Here is a 20496-nt window from a genome sequence, read left to right as displayed (position 1 = left end):
GTACAATAAAGAGTGGAACCTAATCTCGCTGAACAATTTAAAGTACTTAAAAGAGTGTCTCATCTCACTAGTGGTTTACACGGACATCTTAAAATGTGACAATAAGTGGAAACAATAGATTAAGCAGATGCATTAATATTCAGATTACAAATGCATTATCAAGTTCAAGTAGATCCTCCTCCTTCACCTTTTACCAAATCCAAGCACTAATTGCAGGATAAAACCTTTGACAAGTTCAAGAAAATTACTTGTATCAACAAATTTGACTCCAAAAGTGTGCATAAATTCTGCAAGAATCAGCACTCATGCTACGAATTCATCAAAGAGTATCTTGATATCCATCTCCATAAATCCTACTCTACTATTTCCAATTCACAACAGAGAGCTGAGATGATGTGCAAGTTTTTTCTGGGTATCTTAATTATGAAAATATGGACTTCAGAATTCAGATTAAATGAACACGTTTTGTATAGGGAAAATTGAGTCAATTCTAAAAGACAAAATGAACCTAAAGGTGTAATCAAGAAGTAAAAACATGCCTGCATGCAGAAACGCTTGTAAGTTGACAAAACACAGATGACAGAACCATGTTGAGAAGTCCACCAACATGAAACAACTCCTCAAATAAGTAACATTTAGAAGAATAGTGCAAAAATTCATTAACAAGTGAAGTTAACAGTCGTACATCTTTTGGAAATCTGTCAAAACTTAGTAGCTTAAGATTTTGTTTTTCCTCATCATGCAACAAACTATCTTATCAGTTTTGCTTCAACCATGTCATTGCCCAAATTTTCCTCCAAGCTTTACACATGAAAATCATCAGCTATTCAAGTCTTTACAGTACTTCAACCCTAGACAAGTGCCTTCTCAATATTCACGCGCACTCCTAAATATAGGTTACCTACCATATCATCTCAATGTGGAAATATGTCCACAGTATGGTTAATGAACAATATGGTTAGAAGTTGAAATCCACACTCTGCTTCTAGGTTAGATCAAATAGTCTACTATCTCCGTAGGGATGACATCCCTTTAGATTGATGATGTGGTCTTTTGCCATGCATCCCACTGTCGCTCATACTCCCTTCAACGAGATCATCATGTACTTCAGAGAACTCATTTCTCCATGAGTTCAGCGGAACAAGATAACTGTCATCCTTCGAGTTCCTCCTCCTCTCTTCATACCGTTTTACATTTTCTGATATCTGATGAAAAGTCCTATTTATTTTAGCAATTCCTCTTTCAACTGGTTCCGCAACATGAGATACTGTGAACCTCATATCATCAATTATCTAAAAGACGTGACATCAGAAAACACATCAGTTGCACAGCCAGAGAGAATCAAGAATACCTAAAACAACAAACGAAGACATCAAGGAATAAAATCTTACTATTTCACCACTTCCAACAACTACATCACGAACACTCTGGTGGAATTTTAAACGCTTCTCTCTCTCTTCAGGCCGCGAAATGCGTATACGGGTAGACCTTTCACAGTCCTGAACTTCCTCTGGGTCTGGTGGGGTGTCCAGAGCTGCATAATCTGACAGTACAGCAACATTCCTGACACATCTTTCTCCACGCTTGTAAGGCACTGCTGGGAAAACATAAAGATGCACCACAGCAGCAATACCCATCTGTTTTTACAAGAAAAGATTAGATAATGTATTAAATAATTGTCTAACATCAGGTCACCAAATAATTTGAAACATCACAAAAAGATCTTATCCAGCTACTTCTATTGTTCGCAAAAGGGTTTCGCTATGAAATAACAGGCAAAAGCAAAATAAATTGGTACAGATTGCCAGACCATATAGAACATTACTCCCAAGATAACGGCTCTGATGAGAAAGAAAATATGGTAAAACCTCCACCCAGTAAACATAAATAATGATCAGGGCACATGAAGAGTACGTTCCTGCCATAAGTGACTACACATTTTTCTCTACTCTGTTCTAAGAAGATATTTGTGGCAGCTTATAGCAGAATTTGTGGCTTTAAGCTGTTAAACATTTCAAGTATCATTCCTAGGCTTGATACTTTTCGAGCGCTTCAATACTGCCAATGGAATTTGAAAAACTAATGGACTCACATGTCAGAAACCCAAGCTGCAGTATTCCAATGTGGAAAACATAATCATACACAGATCAGGGATATACAATTCCATTTTGAGAGCATAATATATTCAGCTGTTTTTGAAGGTAGCGACACCGGAAAGGCACTATGCAGAAGTCACCTTTGATTTATCCCATATCATGGCATCACCGGGTCTTTACTCACATCAATCTCAACCTTCACTTCATCTGTCTGTTAATTTGCACAACCAACACTTCAGCCAGCAGATCAAGGGATGGCAACTGACAAGAGCAAAGGCATAAATGCACTAATCATTACTATAGGTAGGTAATTTTCAACTTTCTGTACTCCCAGTGTTATAATCTTACACTTCACAAGATTAAAAATTGTTAACTAGCCCTTTAAAGGGAATCCCGGTTCCCAGATTTCTTTGTTCTAAAATGCAGGTGTTAAGCTCAAAAAAAGTGTCACTCCCGAGCAAGCTAATTTTAGGCTAGGGTTCTATTGATCATATGCTTTAAAGACTTGGCATATCTTTATACAATTATACTTGTCAACTGCTAGGTTTACAAATGTCATGCATTGCCTTGGTATATGAAGCCTACTGTTGTAGTAGGTGATACCCCCAATAACTTTACGATGGGTTGCCCACAAAATACTGTAAAAATATAATTTCCAAAATTTACACTTTCTAGCGTACATGTGACTTAATCCTTATTCTACCAAGTTAAAATTTATATTATAGCTCATTTATATTTAGTTTTATAGGCATATTTTTCATTAATTTGTATTTGTGTTTTTTTATTTGCGATTGATTCATAAAATATACAAGGGTAACATGAACCGCTGCTACATAGGTTCATTGAGGATTATGCGTTACTTATATAAGATATTCAGGCATTGTTGACTGTCGTAAGATGGTCTACTTGTTTGGGAGCCTCAAAGTGTGTAGGAAAAATCCTCCTTTCTTGGTATCCCATTTTTCCTAAGGTTTAATCATTGAAAATATCATGCAGGAGCGCTAGGCATGATATTTTTAGTGATTAAACCTAGAATGAACAGAGTACTTAAACCTAGAAAAAATATGATACCAAGAAAGAAGGAAGGTTTCTTATACACACTTTAAGGCTCTCAAACAAGTAGACCACGTTACGCCGATCAACAATGCCTGGATATCTAATATAAGTAACGCATAATCCTCAATCAATCAATGTAGTTGTGGTTCATGCTTCCTTTGTATGTTTTATGAATTCATCACAAATTAAAATAACACAAATACAAATATAGAAAAAAAAAGAAAAACGAACCTAACTAAATATAAATGAGCAACAATATATAATCTAACTTGATATTATATGGATTAAAATCACATATATGCTGGAAAGTTTGAATTTTGAAAATCAAAAATTTTACACTATTTTGTGGGCACCCACTGTAAAGTCCTTGGGCATGCACCTACTACAACGGTGGGCTTCATCCACCAAGGCAGTGCATGGCATTTATTAACCTAATTTGGCAGTTGGCAAATATAATTACATAAAGACATGTCAAGTCTTTAAGTAGTGTTGATGCATCTGATCAATAGAATCTTAGCCTAAAAATCTAGTTTGCTTAGGACTGATTAAGGCGACACTCTTTTTGAGCTTAACGCCTACGTTTTAGAACATGTCAAGTCTCACTCCCTGTACACTGTCCACACTGTCCTCCGTTGCAACCCCATGCCCCTATATATAATCCCCAACTTCATTTGCCACCCTCCTTTTATAAAACCTTGGCATATAAGAAGTTAGATCTAATCAGCCCATCTATCGACTCGACTGGAGATATAGATACCATATATAAACTCAGATCTGATATTCCATTAAAGCGAAGTTATGCTTCTCTCATGAACCACTAACTGCAAGGTTCAAGAGTAGTTTTGGTGCAAGATCAGATCACTATTAAGTCAAAATCAGAAGACCAACTCTGAATGTCATCTGCATTTTGATAACAAGTATCTTTCATGGAGAAAATTCAATTTCATTGAAGAGCATATAAGACAGAGAAGGAGGAGAAATGTTGGCAAAGGGACTCTGCGGAATGGACAGTAAGGAAACTCAAAGTTCAATTGGGATAGATGGTGACTTGTACAATGAATAGTTAAGGTTTGTTCTTGTAACGAACCGACCGGTCGTGTTGAGCATTTGCACTTCGCTCGGTAGTTTACGGGCATGAGTAGCTCCGTATGATGTATTATGACTTATGTGAATCGTCGGTTTTGGTTTTCAGGTTATTCGGAATCGGTTTGGGAGAATGAATTTCATTGTTGAAGCTTTAAGTTGAAAGAGTTGACCAAATTTGACTTTTTGTGAATTAGACCCCGGAACGGAGTTTTGATGGTTCCGTTAGGTCCGGATGGTGATTTTGGACTCGGGCGTATGCCCGGATTTGCATTTGGATGTTTCTAGAAGGTTTTGACACAAGTTGGCAAAAATTGAAAATTTGAAGGTTTGAAAAGTTCATAAGTTTGACCAATAGTTGATTTTGAGGATATCGGATTCAGATTGTGGTTACGGGAATTGGAATAGCTTCGTCATGTCATTTGGGACTTGTGTGCAAAATTTGGGTTCATTCCGGGATGATTTGATATGTTTCGGCACGAGTTATGGAATTGAAAGTTCAAAGTTCATTTAAGTATGATTTGAGGTGAGATTCGTCATTTCGATGTTGTTATGTGTGTTTTGAGGCCTCGATTAAGTCCGTGTTATGCTATGGGACTTGTTGGTATGTTTGGACGGGTCCCAAGGGGCTTGGGTGAGTTTCGGATAGGTTTGAGTTGTGTTGCGCTCGTTTTTGATGTTTCGACGTCGTTTCTTCAAGCATAAATGGTACCACATTAAGCAAATGAGCTCTAATTTCTGTTTTGATTGAAGCATTAGATCCGTATCGTAATTACGGAGCCATAGAAAAAAAAGAATCGTCGAATTTGGACATCGTATGAGGGAGTTATGCTCATTTTAGTGTCGGAGAAGAGAGTTGGTGCTGGTGTTTCGCAGATGCGAAGTTGGGTCCGCATCTGCGACTCCGCAGGTGCGAAAAATGGACCGCAAAAGCAGAAATGACAGCTGGAAAAGCGCAGGTGCGGTGTTTTTGTTGCAAAAGCGAAAATCCCTGTGTATAAAAAAAATCAGACTGCGTTCTTTTGGTATTTTGAGCATATCTTGAGTTCTAGAGCTCCGATTGCGATGATTTTCGCGGCGTTTTTCTCGTCTTTTCATGGGGGTCAGTATCCAACTATAAATTTTGTATTTTAATATGATCACAGAAGTTTATTTTTTAATGAATCCATATTTTGATTGGAGAATTGGGGGTTTTTTATCAAAAACATTTCTAAAGTGAATAATTGAGTTTTAAACATCGATTTGGAGTCGGAATTGAATGAAATTAGTATGGTTGGACTCGTAATTGAATGGGTTGTCAGATTTTGTGAGTTTCGTCGGGTTCCGAGGTGCGGGCCCGGGTTTGATTTTTTGGCCGATTTCGGGCTTTTGATTCAAGAATTGATCTTTTACGATCGGGATTGGTTCCTTTAGCATTGTTTGATGTATTTGAGTTGTTTTTGGTTAGTTTCGAGCCGTTCGGAGGTCGGAACACGCGGGATGGCATTTTTGGAGCATCGCTTGGCTTGCTCGGTATTGGAATTGGTTTGTTCGACGTAAGTAACTCTTCTAAACTTAGTGCTGAGGGTATGAAACCCCGAAATGCGTGTTATGTGATTGCTATTGAGGTGACACACATGCTAGGTGACGGGCGTGTGGGCGTGCACCAAGTGAATTGGGACTCAGTTGTTTCCATGGCACTGTATAGTAGTACCATTTTGTTAATATCCGTGTTTTCACCATGCGATAAAGTAAGTGAGCTGTCAATCATGCTAGATATCATGTTTAGGCTTTATGCCGATACTGTTGGGACCCATAGTGGTCGTTCCTTGCTGTCATTTCAATGATTTCATTGATATGTCGTACTCAGTCATATTCATGCATTCATATCATATCTCAGTCTCAGTTGTTATTTATTGATACATCATATCATTGTTGTCGGGCTAGTTTCATGACATTGTGAGCCCGTGAGTGAGACTGGAGAGATTGATGACTGAATGAGGCCGGGGGCCTGTTTGTGAGGATATTGATACTATAGCACGAGAGTTGACCGTGCGGATCCAGATATTGATATTATATCACGTGAGTTGTCCGTGCGGATTATAGCGCTTGGGCTGTAGGAGCCCCTCCGGAGTTTGTACACCCCCAGTGAGCATGGTTGATTGTATTGAGGGATGGATCTTCCCTGGACATAGATCTTGTCCGAAGCATTTATATACCTGGAGATGGATCTTCTCCATGGAGCCGGATTGGCCTTCCTCGGTACTGAGTGACTGATGGTCAGTGATGTATATATTTCGAGATGAATCTTCCCTGGGCCGTATGGGGCATATATAGTACCGAGTGGTTAAGCATGATGAGTGAAAAGTGTGAGACAGTGAGATTGAGTACTCTGAGAGTGTGAGTACATGATTCATCTCTGAGATACATGGCATTGGTATGCACACATGACATACAGGCATAGAGATGCATTTTTTCTCATGTTGTACGGTATCACGTCATTCATGACTTTTTACACACATTGATATGTGGGCATAGAGAGGTATTTTACACTTGTTATCTGGAAAGAAAATGAAATATCTTATTTATTGTGGAAATCATATTTGAAAAAATTACAGTTTTCAACCTTACTCGTATTTTTGGCATTTTCGGTAAAAGATTTGGGTTTTTCACTGAGATACTTGAAAAGCATGACTATTATGTAGGGGTGGGCATATTTCGGTCCGAACCGAAAAAACAGACAAAACCGAAAATATTTTTATTTCGGTTTCTATTATTCGATTTTTTTGGTCGGTTTCGGTTTAAAATTTTAAAATTTTAAAATTTCAGTTTTTCGGTTCGGTTTTCGGTTATTAATTTATTTGGTTCGTTTAACCGAAAAACCGAATTATTAGCAAACCAACAAATTTTCGGTTGGTTTCGGTCTAATTTACCGAAATTTTGAAACAAAACCAACAAATTCGTCAGTCCAATTATTACATAGAGAGAGCCCAATATGATAATGTTCAAACCGAAAACCGAACCGAAATAAACCGAACCGAAATTAGAAAACCGAACTGAACCGAACTTATTTCAGTTCGGTTTCGGTTACTACTTTTATAAAACCGAAAACTAAATAACCGAACCGAATTTCTTAAAACCGAACCGACCGAACGCCCACCCCAACTATTATCTGGAACTGTGAACGAGTTGAGCATTTTTACTTCTGAGATACCTCTTTTATTACTTGTATTTATGCTGTTATGAACTGTTGTGGGATATTGGTATTGAACCCGACCTTGTGTTAGCTCGTCACTGCTTTCAACCTAAGGTTAGGTCTGTTACTTACTGAGTACATGGGGTCGGTTGTACTCATACTACACTTCTGCACCTTGTGTACATATTGTTGGTTGTTGATATTGCTGTGTTCGATGGGAGCTGGATTGAAGATGTACCTGCATCCCGGTTGTAGCTGCCTCTTGTTCGTGGTAGCCTTAGATCTATAAAACTCTATTTACGTACCTTTCAAACATACTGCGTATTTATTTCATTTCAACTTTGTAAACTCTATTCTTAGAAGCTCATGATTTGTACTAACAATCCTTGGGAAATGTATAAAAATTCAGTAAATTACTATCGTTTGTTTGCCTTGTTAATATCATTGGAATTGGATAGTTACTAGTTGGCTTACCTAACGAGTTGAGTTAGGTGCCATCACGACTAGTGGATTTGGGGTCGTGACATTTCTGAAGCACAATAAGTAACTTTTGGTCCAATGAATTGTTTTACTTCTATGCATATTTTGGGAGTGCATAACCATTGCCTTTAACGAATGAACTCATATAACAGGCAGGAAATACTATTCAAAGTTGTCGCCCAGTCACTACAAATAGGATAAGGACGGTAGACCAAGTCCAGAACATCAGGCACATTATGTATGACTACGAATGATAAGCATACGCCCGCAACAATTAACGAAAAAGATGTAAAAAAACTGAAAGAAATTTAGCTTATCCGAGCAGAAACCTAAATTTTTCACACAGACCACCCTCTACCTTGTTAGGCAATGTCCACTGCAGCAGGTGGTTATCTGTTCTCATTTTACTCCCCTTCCATACAAAATCTATTCTGATCATGTCCAATATTGTAACTATCTTGGAAAGCATTGGAAGTAATGTCATCATGTATGTAGGAAGGAAATCAAAAATTGCATTTATCAGGACAACCCTGTCACGAAGAGACAAATACAAAAGTACCCTCCCTTCCAGATAGAAAGTCTACTCTCAAACTTTTATAACCTACTTCTAGTGGCATTCCAGGGTAGGTTGTGATGAAAAATTCGACTTAACAGGTTGTCCACCAATCTTGTAATCCTATACCTCTTAAACAGGGAACATGACTTTTCATCATGTTGATATGTAAACTTAATACGGCTTAGAATATTTTTAGCGAAATGAGCCTTTGATATCTCAACCGGGATTCTTCAGCACCACATATTATTAATGTATCAACTATAGAATACCACTATATTTGTAACCCAACACAAAACCTCTTATGCTAGTTTTAGTCTTAACCTTATACATCATCTTAAGAAGGCCCTCCCAATACTAGCAAAAAGAGAAACAGCGAAAAGTTTTCCTGCCTTAAGCCCCTCTGTGCAGAGAAATCCAGCGACCATCAACAATTACAAAGAACACCACCCTAGACACATAACTGTATCCACCTGACCATTTGTGTCTTAAAGTCCCATTTTCTTCAACATAATCATTAAAAATAACCAACATGATCATAGTCTTCCTCAATATCTAATTTTCATATCAAGCGAGGTAGGACTATCTTTGCTCTACCTTTTGTCAACCTTTTACGAATTGCAGGTAACTCAAAAGCATTCCCATATAATTAAAGCGCTCTAAACAAATCGGCCTATAATCCTTTAATGTAGGGACTCTTGTCTCAAAAGATCACAATGCCCTCATTTTTCCATTGGCTCCTAAAGCATCACCTACCTATTAGGTCAGAGCTGTCTCAAATTTCTCACCTCCCACTCTTCGATTTTTGTCGATAGGGAACAATATGCATCTGAATTCCGATTAAGTATGAGTGACCTGATAAGCTTATTTTCGCCCTGCTGCTCAATCCATTGCATTCCAACTTAGTATCCTTATCTTCATCACTGCATGGCCTTGACCATCATTGCTTATTTATGCCCTATTACTGTAGGACACATTTAACTCTAGCTTTTCAGCTCCCAGACACTTTCGCCTAAAAGTTGAAGGAATTCTGCAACACATCATTTTTCCTCCCCAAACACCTTGTTCGATCTTCTCAAATAAGGCAAGTCAACAAGTGCTTCATAGAAGCTCTCAAACTGGGCTCCCCAATGTCTACCCAATCCACAGACATTCTTTTTTTTTTTTTTTAATGAGGTAAGATTTTATTAGAAAAAACAGTATCAAGCTAATACTGTGATAGTACAAAGATAATGTTGGTTACAGAACACTAGAAACCTAAGGTATCAAGCATGTCCAGCATGTTTTGAAGAAAAGGACATTTTTCCTTATCAAAATCAATATGTAAGCACTATTCAAGCGAAAAAATTATTTAGGGGCTTGGACATCAGGTTTCACCTCGAGGAAATGAAAGTAGGTACACCATGTACGCAATTTAAGGTATTACCATGTTCCACTACTGATATTGCGCTTTTATTAGCCTCCTTTTACTCTAAGTTGTTGCTGCTCAGTGACTACTATTTAGCTGCCTATGTTTGGCTAGTCTTCTCAAGAGGAATTAGGACTTCAAAATTTCTGATTAGTAGTCTAGACTCTAAGGAGCTCTTGAGAAGCCCCTAAATCAATCTGTGTCGGTCATCCAGGATCATATTTATGTTGATGTATGTACCCACACTTGAATCGTTGGGCCTTTAGAAGTCCTAAGCCCTTGATTGACTTCTCTCAACCAAGAGCTTCGCTGGTCGCAATTAATTTTTGGGCCTAAATAATATCTCCATGTTTTGGAGATCTTTACATGAGCCTTCAATGTGTTTAATGCTCTTATTCTTGCTACCAAAAATCTCCTTCCACTACTCATGCGGTGTGATCAATGCTTAAACTTGTTCTGCAATTCAAATTTTGAACATATTTCATTTTACGAAAACATGTCCTAGCGACATGGATAACGGGCACACTGATCTTTGAGAAACGTAACATCTGCCTCTGCTAGAATTGACTCCTTAAGTTGGAGGAATTAATTCAATATCATATCTCTTCTGCATGAACCAGAATTTCCACCTTGCCCACTATCTCAAGTAGAATTACAACAACTTTTCTTAAATAAGTATCTCCATTACGATTGAATAGGAATTCTTACTCTCTCAACTTCAATGACAACATCTGATAGGATAGGCTTGGGGGACCACCGGACACAAATACATGCCCACTAAAGGTGCGCTCCAAGTCTTTTAGATGGCATCAGTCTCCAGAAATCCCAAGCATTATCACCATGTTCTGGTGTTCACCTTTCTGGTACATGTTTTGGCTGTTCAATTCACTGGCTGCTAGTAGAAGTCAGCAACCACCTGCGCAGAGACACTTTATGATTGTTCCAATACACATCACCCATAATAATTCCTTAATCTATGACCCACAAAGGAATTGCTTGTGATTCATCTCTTTTCCAGCAGCAACCCTCCACATTCTATGCACCCATCTTCTACTTTTGTGCTAGTCAGCCTCTCTTCTTCAATGTTTACCAAAGCCAGCAAACATATTTGCATTACTCCCCTTCCTAGGTTTGAATAAAGCTTCAAGCTCAACCACCATTATCATCTGACATATATGGCATCTTTGACTTCAATGTTATTTTGCAGCAAATCATTCTGCTGCAACCTATGTATGTTTTTAACTTGTAGCCTTCTCAGCCAACTGATTAGTTACTACCTTGATTCCAGTGTTTTTGAGAGCGAGAAGCGCAAAAAAGCGACAGGGGCTCGCCTCGCTTCAAAAGCGAAGCGCACGCTTCATTGAAGTGAAGCGCAATTCTTAAAAAACATAATGTAATCTTGTTACAAAACTTGCATACAACAATTGTACTATTCTTCTCATTAACTTTATCGCCATCGCCAAGCCGGGTCTTTCTCTTTCGAACTTTGGGACATTTTTAAATCCCTATTAAGATATAAGAAAATCATAATCAAATAAACTGAAAATAAATATAAAATTAATCAAATAAACTGAAAATATAACATATATATAATAATTAATTTTATAAACTGAAATACACATTAAAAAAATCAAATAAACTGAAAATATAACATATATATATATAATAATTAATTTTATAAACTGAAATACATATTATAAACTGAAATACATATAAATTTAATCAAATAAACTGAAAATATAACATATATATAATAATTAATTTTTTAAATTGAAATTCACATTAAAAAAATCAAATAAACTGAAAATATAACATATATATATATATAATAATTAATTTTATAAACTAAAATACATATTAAAATTAATAAATAAGAAGAATAAAAGGGGGAAAAAAAACCAGCGCCTGCCCTAGCTGTGCGCTAGAGGAGAAAAACTGAAAAAGAGGAGAGAAGAAGAAGAAAGAAGAGAAGAATAAAAGAAGAAAAATTACCTGGGGGTTGAAACCCTAGCTGGCTGCTGCTGCAAGCGTTGGGAAGGAGAAAGAATGGTCTTTTCACTTTGGGTCTGTTTTATATAATAAAAACAAAGACCCAAATTTTTTTTTTAAAATGACCCCTCTGAACAGAAGCGCTTCTCGCTTCTGGGTCGCTTCGCGCTTTCTTGGCTGAAGCGATCGCTTCTGCTGGTCGAGTCGCCTCAGTTAGGAAAAAGCGACGGCTTCTCGCTTAAAGCGACGAAGCGCTCGCTTTTCAAAACACTGCTTGATTCTTGAATTTTTGTATCTTTCCAGATAATTCTGACCAACCTCAAAAAGTAAAACTCCAGGAAAATTGTCTGGCTCTTTCTCGTACCCAAAATACAAATAAATCTACCAAGATTGGGCAGTATAATAATCATACATGTTGCTTTTGTTTCATCAACATGACAAATTCCTCCCGCTCCTTCAGAGACCTCTGCATGATGCTGGTAATCATATAGAAATGTTGTCGCTAATACTGATACAACTGTCGAAATTTTTCTTCTTTCCACCCATGTATATCAAGACGAATTTTCTGATCAATTTTCCAGGAATTCCTTCCCAACATAAACAAGTTTATTTCCACGATCCTAGTCATAAGAGTTAATTGATTTGCATTTCTTCAAGGCGTAACCTAGGACTCCACAAGAGATTGCTATATCATCATCTTAATTGTTATTTACATTTATCTTGAGTTTAAAAAAAAATTAGAAATGGAAAGGAGGCAGCAAAATTCATAAATTTCATCTAGCCAAGTGGTCAAAGGTCACCATGCCAAAGTATTTGGGTGGCCTAGGCATCAGAGATCTTTCCATCCACAACAAATGCATGCTGATGAAATGACTATGGAGATACAATCAAGAGGAGAACTCACTATGGAAAGAGGTGGTCAAGGCCAAGCATGGATCCGAGAATCATTGGTGTACTAAGCAGTCCAAAAGTCCATATGGGGTCGGTCCATGGAAAAACATTAGCAAGCTCTGGAGTGAATTTTCCGGGAACTCCTACTTTAAATTGGGCAATGGCAATCACATAAAGTTCTGGAAAGATAAATGGTTTGAAGGATCCATCCTGATGTTTGACTTTCCTAGCCTTTATCGGATAGCTCAGAATCAAGATTTCACTATTTCTCATAATTGGCAAGACAATAGTTGGCACATTCTTTTCAGGAGGGATATGCAGGACTGGGAGGTTCCACAACTTCTAAATCTGCTGACAAAATTGGATGGCCTCTCAGTCAAAGAAAATACTTTTGACAGTATAAGGTGGGGGAGTTCCAAGGATGTCCTTTACACCGTTAAAGGAGGCTACACTCACTTTTGGAAATACATCTGGAAGACCAAGCTACCTACAAAAATCTCCATTTTCAGTTGGATAGCCCCAAATGAAGCATGCCTAACATAGGACAATCTCAGCAGAAGAAGTTTTCAATTGGCCAACAGATGTTATATGTGTTTGCAGCAGCCAGAATCCAACAGAATCCAACAGGCATCTCTTTCTTCACTGCCCAGTTGCAGCAGATATCTTGTGTATGTTCTTTGCCATCTTTGATTTAAGCTGGGTCATGCCTCAGAACATTAAGGATACCTATGAAAACTGGTCTTCATGGAAAGTTGATAAATCCATTAGTAAAGTATGGCAGATGATCCCTTCTTGTATTTTGTGGTGTGTTTGGACAGAAAGGAATCGCAGATGTTTTGATGGGATATCAATTCCAGCATACGCACTTAAGGCTAGATGTCTTATATGGTTATATAGTTCGCAGAATTTAGCTCCCGGCAATTGTCCTATTAATCTTTTGGACTTCGTCAGCTCTTTAGCTTTAGCCTAGTTTTTGTCTATAGAGCTGACTATGTCTTTATGTATCTCTATTTTGTACTTCTTGCATCTTCTTGATGCCTTTAATACAATTCTCTTACTTCATCAAAAAAAAATAAAAAAAATAGAAATGATCTTCTCTTTTAGTTAGATACAGGGTTAATCTATTAGACATGACATTATCTCTCTGTCAAATAAAAGTCTAAACTTGTTTTATCTTTTTAGTTGGAGATAACTTTGTTTAAAAGACAAGAGTGATAGTTATTCTCTCTCTTTGTAGCTATTCTTCTTCCTCTCTGTTTCTACTCCCTTTTGGTACTACATCACACACAAGCTATACTTCAAATGTCAACTTCAGCAGTTAAGTACCACCTATGAGTAGCTCAAAGCAAACTGTTCCATGATGCGATTAAAATGTACAAGCCCAATATGTTTAGTGATATGGCTTTCGGCGTCCTCAATTTAATTTTGTCACTCCCCTTCCCCACACTTTAATTAATTCTAGGACATCTCAATATGAGCGAGTACAGGCATAAAGAGCCATACCAATTTATCAAAAGAATTAATCTATACACCCTAAGAGCACTATGTCCTTCACTTTAATACAGAAAAGTTCACAGCCAGACTGCTCCAGCAGCTCACTGATGCAAACTGAAAAAGAGCACATATTCTACAGCAAAATTAATCATTTTTTTTTCATGAACCTCTGTTGGCCCATGAAGTAGAAATCAGGCAATGATCAGTTTACAAAGATAATTACATAAACAAAACTGACCTCAAGACAGATGATATAGTCCAACAAAACTGACCTCAAGACAGATGATATAGTCCTGGATCCGTGTCTTCAATAATTGTGCCAAAGAACCCTTGAATGCTCCAAATGACAAAAGAAAGGCAACAGCTATACCTTGCCACCACGTCAAGAATACAATCGACTTGAATACAAGAAACTTCGCCAACGGCTTAATCGGTGCTAATTTATTCTTGGTGACTGAATAAAACTGCACAAGGCAATATAGAGCCCAGGTCTGGCTAAAATTAAGAACAACTGCCAAATACGGATAGCTGCAAGAATTAACACTCAGATTAACGACATGCTTATGCTCTCATGACATTTCTAATATAGTGGATAAATTGAATCAGAATCAATCCAGAGGCTAGGATAGAAATCTACAGTAGAAGAGTCACGAAACAGGTGGAATAAATACTGATATCTTTGGAGTATGACAGGAAAACCTGGTAGACTTACGCATATCTCCACTCAAATTTGCCTTCACCATAGATGCCAAAAAATTGAAAAACCATAGCCAGTAAAGCACATATCATCTTAAGTATCATCTGGAAAAAGAATTCTCAATTCAGTACATAGAAGCTTGACGAAACTCTCAAATCCAGAGGCAAATTACTAGAGGGGAACATACATATTGCACTATCCCAATTTTTACTGCTTGATAAAAGTCAGGACCAAGATGCCACTCCCTGATTATGCAATTCAATGGAAAAGGGTGTTCAACAACTCCATATGCATAGGCATCATCCAACAGAGGCAAGCTGGAACTTACAACACTTTGACTTTCCATAAATTCGATTGTGTTTTTCTCTCCACCTAGTTCATGTAGTGCATATGAGAATTATGTTTAAAGAAAGAAACTTTATAAACAAAGCTAGTAGAATTTTATCCCAGTAAGAGAAACACTGAGAGGGGAGACAATCATATAACCCCACTGCAAAACAAGTTGCAATAGCAACATGAATGGAGCAACATTTGGAAAAGGTTATGTGAATAATAAACACAAATATAGTGACACTATCAAACTCCAAAGGGAACCTTATCATTGACTGCCTGTCATCAAATTATGGCTGAGTAGATCTTGCAAGAAGCTTGTAATTAAGGCACTTAAATTTTCAATGTGGGCATTTCCCATGGGACAACTTAATAGGAGAAGAGGACAACAACCTATGTCTGAAGACATACCTAAGCAGGCTATCAGATACCTCTCGAAGCAATATAATGCAAAAGCCTCGTAACAATCACGTATGATCTCACAGTTGAATGCGGCATTCGAGTCCAGTAGAGATAAGAACTGTCAGGTAAAAGCAAGAACTGTGGTCAAGCATTGAACCACTCGCCTTACCAAATCATAAACATAAAGGACGACAACAAAATAATTTGTAAATTTAGGGTGATGGTCATACCTTAAAATTAGACGTATGATGTATAGGATGTTGAAGGATGCACTCAATTCAAGCTTAACTTAAAATACCATTTTTTTAAGATATCTAATTGCAGATTGCAGAAATGAGAAAACCTGAAGTGACTTGGATTTTCTTATCTTAGCACTACTTTACAGTACTGTCCTTGTCAATTAAGAGATTTAATAATAATAATAATAATAATAACAACAACAACCATTGGTCAACGTCTCAAATTGTGTATAACGAACTTCAAAGACCATTTCCAAAGAAACTGGAGAAAAAAGCTAGCAGACAAGCTAAAGGTTATCTTACCGATTCCAGTGCATAAACAGGAACCATTAAGATTAATCCAATCAAGAACTTCTGCTCCTGTGATAAAAATAATTTGGTCAGATCAGTTTTCTGAGACAATGAAACTAGGCAATGCTACAAAGACCAAGTATCTGTACAAAATAACAACACAAGCATGTACGCGATCAAGCACCACAAACTTATTACTGAAATGAACAGATCAGCACACCATAGGATCAATGATGTTCGCGAGTAAAAAAACTCCGAGAAGATTGAACAGGTATAAGCAAAAACCTCAGGCTGATGGTATGCAGCTAGATGCTCGACGATTAGATACATAGACAGGACTATAGCCACCAGTACGGAAAAACCAGCACTGTACAAAGCCCAGCTATAAAGTGGAGATGATCCTGAAACTAGGTTCAGCGACCACATTTTTTCAGAATTTCTTGACGATTCGACCAAAGTGATGGAAAATAGTAATGGAACCAAAATTCCCCTCCATCCCATTCCACTTTTTAACACACTGCTTCTCAGGATCTCCAGGAAATATGGCCTACAATCAGGATGATTCGAAACTCAACCAGATGCTTCCATGTCACCTCAGAGAGAATTAATCACTTTAGCTTCTTTTCTGGAAGAACTTTCCAATACTTTAATAAAGCAGGTTGCCTGAGTCTCTCAATAAGTTATCTCCACCAGAACCATGAATTAGAAAGCTGGCATCAGAAGGATCCTGCATAATACTTCATACCCATAAAAACACTGATGCCGAATGGGGACGATCAAATTCTCAATGTCCTGCCTTCAGGAACCCTGCCACAAACATTTGGAATGTAAGAAGAAAACTCTTATGCCTGACTACTACGATATTCATTATAAAATGATACGGGGGAAAGAAAAGAAAAGAAATAGAAAAAAGAAGAACATCCTCCATTGTATGTGAATATTTTAAGCATGACGTGTACTCTAGAGAGAGAGGGGAAATTGTTCCTCCTTTTTTCAATTTTTCGTCTTGCTAGATATTGTAACAGACTTTTAGATTCCTAAAAATCCTCTTACCTCGTAGAGACATGATAAATAGAAAGGAATAACCCATGATCCACTGTTTAAATTCAGTATTTAAGCAGATAATGGAGATGCATACCGAGTTTTCCTACTGTAACAAATTACCAGTATTAACCACATATTGGCACATCAATAAAAAAGTAAAAAGCAAATATTTTGAGCATGGCATGTTCTAAAAATGACACTACTTGTGCTCTTTCTTTATTTCTGCTTTGGAAGGATCATTACCAGACTCTTGGATTTCAGAAAATCCTTTTATCTCATAAAGACATGACAAAGAAAATGGACTAACCCTAGATCCCTTGTTTGAGGTTAGTATTTAAGCAGATACTAGAGATGTCTGCAGAGATCATTTTCCTAAATGTACCAACTGGCATTGTTAAACCAGAGGCAGATCTAGGATTTCTAGTACATGGGTGCTGTGTTGATCCCTATTCCTCTTGGTAAATAATTCAACCTTCAACCAAGTGTGCCATTCGGCATTCTTGGAGGATGTGTGCCAAGAGTTAATATTATACCAATTTTAAAAAATATGTACATAAAATATCTAATTTTGCGGAAAGACAATGGGTTCACGTGCCCCACAATGTCCCCTATAAATTCGCCCGCTGTGTTAAACCTGATATTCACACAGCAATAAGCAAAGTGAAACGAGCACTTAAGAACTATCAATACTCCAATGGTTCACCTATCTTGACAAAAAATAGATTATCTGTCCACGCATAGACATCTCTCCTAAGTTCCCCGAAGAGCAAAAGAGAAAGAAATGAAAGATGTCTATGGTATAAACTCAAGGTAAACTAGATGTCACTATGCTTCGGAGAGCAGCATGTCAATTTTCTCTCTTTAATTTTGAGCTCCTTAAGTTGCATTGACATAGTTGTTCTTCTTTCCTTTCCTGTAGAGGTTTTCCTTGATAGTACAATGATACTACTTGATCAAACTTCCTGTCATCTAAATTATGAAAATTAAATTTGAGTCATCCATGATATGTAAAATTCAAATCCAGCTAGATGTATACTACAGCACTTCCCATATTATAGACTTCATAAAAGTATAATGCCCAGTATCAAGCAGAAACTAGAGTACCTAAATGCTTTCCGACACAGAATCCGACCCATTATGAATGGTCAGAAAATGAAATTGATAAAACCCTCTTATGCTCTGAAACAGGTCTGGCACTGAAAATTTACAGGGAAAACAAAATTTTCATATTTTGCTTTATTGTAGCCAAGCAAGTTATTCCACCCAGCCAACAAAGTTTTAGCATGGATTGGAGAACATATCGAGTCATAACAGACAAATAGCTATGTGTTTAGTTCCCTTTAAAGCAGTTCAAGGGCTCAGTATACACTTAACTATGTGTCAACATAGTCCAAAATATCCCAAATCACCAAAAGAGCCATATAACCCCCACCCCCTAAAAACAAAGGAACAAATTTGTTTTCTGCAAAGCAGCAATGGATTAAAAAGCAAACGTTTGCAGATATAAACTCTTAAACCTACCACCTCTTTTGATTTGTCTCAAATAATTTTTTTTTTTTTAAAAGTACCACCTCAACGCAACAATGTATATATTTTCTACTAAGGACTAAGGAGCAACATATTAATTCACAAATCAGCATACATGTTAATTCCACCTCTTTTGATTTATATAACATAAACTAAAATTTACAGGGAAAAAGAAAGCACCTCAAAACACCAATTAATTTTCTACCAAGCAGCATAGATTAAAAACAGAATATCATACAAATAAATTACTAAATCCATCACCTGCTTTGAGCTTTCTCGCAATAATTATCCAAAAGATAACCGAATAAAAGCAAATAAGTTAATTTTTTTTTTTAAAAGTTCGTCTACAAACTGTAAAGAGAAATAATTTATGCACAATACAAAAAAAGAGAAAAAAAAAGGAGAGGGGAAAGTTACCGAACCCTAAAAAGTGAACAAAGACTGGTGTAAAAGGGAGGCTACAACTTGATGCTTTAACCGATCATATGGTGCTTGAAAGTTTCCAGAACAATGCTGTAAAAGGAACAAATTTATGTAACAACTTTTCCTACGATATTCAGGATTGAATGGCAGGTGTTTGTGAAAAAGGAGGTTACGTATTGCAAATTGTAAATAGATTTTGGTCATGTGTTAGGAATGCTTCATTTTTAGCTTTTGCTTCGGCAGTTGGAGAAAAACGAAATTCGAGAATAGACTATGAAACCGATGAGATTAAAGTGACAATTCATCTGCAAATCATGGTATCACGGCAAGTACCTGACCGTTGATTTACGGGTCCGCTTGTTTTTTAATTTATCCGACGGTTGATGTTGATCAAGGTTTGTAGTTTTAGCTTCACAGCGGAAATACTTTCGTTTTTATGGGGAAAGTGATTGTAGCATTCCACGTAAGCATGACTACGTGGCAATTAGGTAGTTTTAAGGTTACACGTCATGCTTAGACTGTGGGATTGAAAGAACTATCACTTGACTAGTTGTTTGATTGCTTAATTATGAAGGAGGAATACGACACTTTAAATTTGGAACAACCAATTGAATAAACAAACAGTACAGATACTTTAGGCCTTAATTTTCTTTTAATACGATAGGATTATGGGGCTGACTCCATAGATGATAGATAGGAGAGTAGGAGAGGAGCTATGCGAATCAAACAATCTTGTACTTTTCGTAGATGTAATGTATATACTATATAGGTGTGTTTCACTCACATTTTTTTATCTATACGTGCATAACATTCTTAAATATTACTTTAATAAATATATATTATGTATATTTTTTTTAAAATTATATTGGGATTAAAGAAGAAATTTAGTCAATAATTTTATTTTATTTTATTTACTAGCATCAATAATGCCTTCCAAAAAGGAATTTAGTAAAAGCTAGAGAAGCATCATAAAGCACAAAATTTTATTTTGGAGACCAGATTTTTTTTTGAGAGAGATAGAAGAAGAGATAGAGAGGGGGTGGGAAATGAAGAGGACGATACAAGGAGAGAGAGAGAGAGAGAATAGATGGGAGAACAGGGTTTAGGGGATGGGGCTCTAAATTGGCCTTTTTAAAATTAAAATATTAGATAACTTGGGGCTATTTCTTGCCATTAGTTGTATGGAATTGTATCTACATGCCAAATTCTCTTTACTTTTTTAGTTTAGTGAAAAGATTGAATTGGAATTTAAGAATATTGGATATGTGATGCCTTGTTCTTTTGTAATGAAATTATATTGATTCGAAATAAATATTTC

General features: G+C 36.9%; 1 protein-coding gene across 6 annotated transcripts; it reads right to left on the bottom strand.

The window, feature by feature from the left end:
- Window positions 1–634: 634 nt before the first annotated feature.
- Window positions 635–19533, bottom strand: LOC104119479 (protein LAZ1 homolog 1). 6 transcript variants are annotated; one of them, XM_009630998.4, is made up of 10 exons: window positions 19178–19510; window positions 18333–18424; window positions 16470–16991; window positions 16197–16253; window positions 15664–15772; window positions 15110–15294; window positions 14938–15026; window positions 14498–14753; window positions 1392–1637; window positions 635–1292 (listed from the first exon to the last, which is right to left on the bottom strand). In XM_009630998.4, the coding sequence occupies exons 3-10, from the start codon at window positions 16683–16685 to the stop codon at window positions 1008–1010; spliced, it is 1443 nt and encodes a 480-aa protein (XP_009629293.1). In that variant the 5' UTR covers window positions 16686–16991; window positions 18333–18424; window positions 19178–19510; the 3' UTR covers window positions 635–1007. The 6 variants fall into 6 exon arrangements, with proteins under 6 accessions (XP_009629293.1, XP_009629292.1, XP_009629291.1 ...); XM_009630997.4 differs by lacking the exon at window positions 18333–18424 and having other exon boundaries at window positions 19173–19510; XM_009630996.4 differs by lacking the exon at window positions 18333–18424.
- Window positions 19534–20496: the final 963 nt, after the last annotated feature.

Source organism: Nicotiana tomentosiformis, chromosome 4 (assembly GCF_000390325.3).
Source record: "Nicotiana tomentosiformis chromosome 4, ASM39032v3, whole genome shotgun sequence".
NCBI lineage: Eukaryota > Viridiplantae > Streptophyta > Magnoliopsida > Solanales > Solanaceae > Nicotiana > Nicotiana tomentosiformis.
The sequence above is the reverse complement of the archived record's forward strand: the minus strand, read 5'-3'. Positions and strand labels throughout refer to the sequence as shown.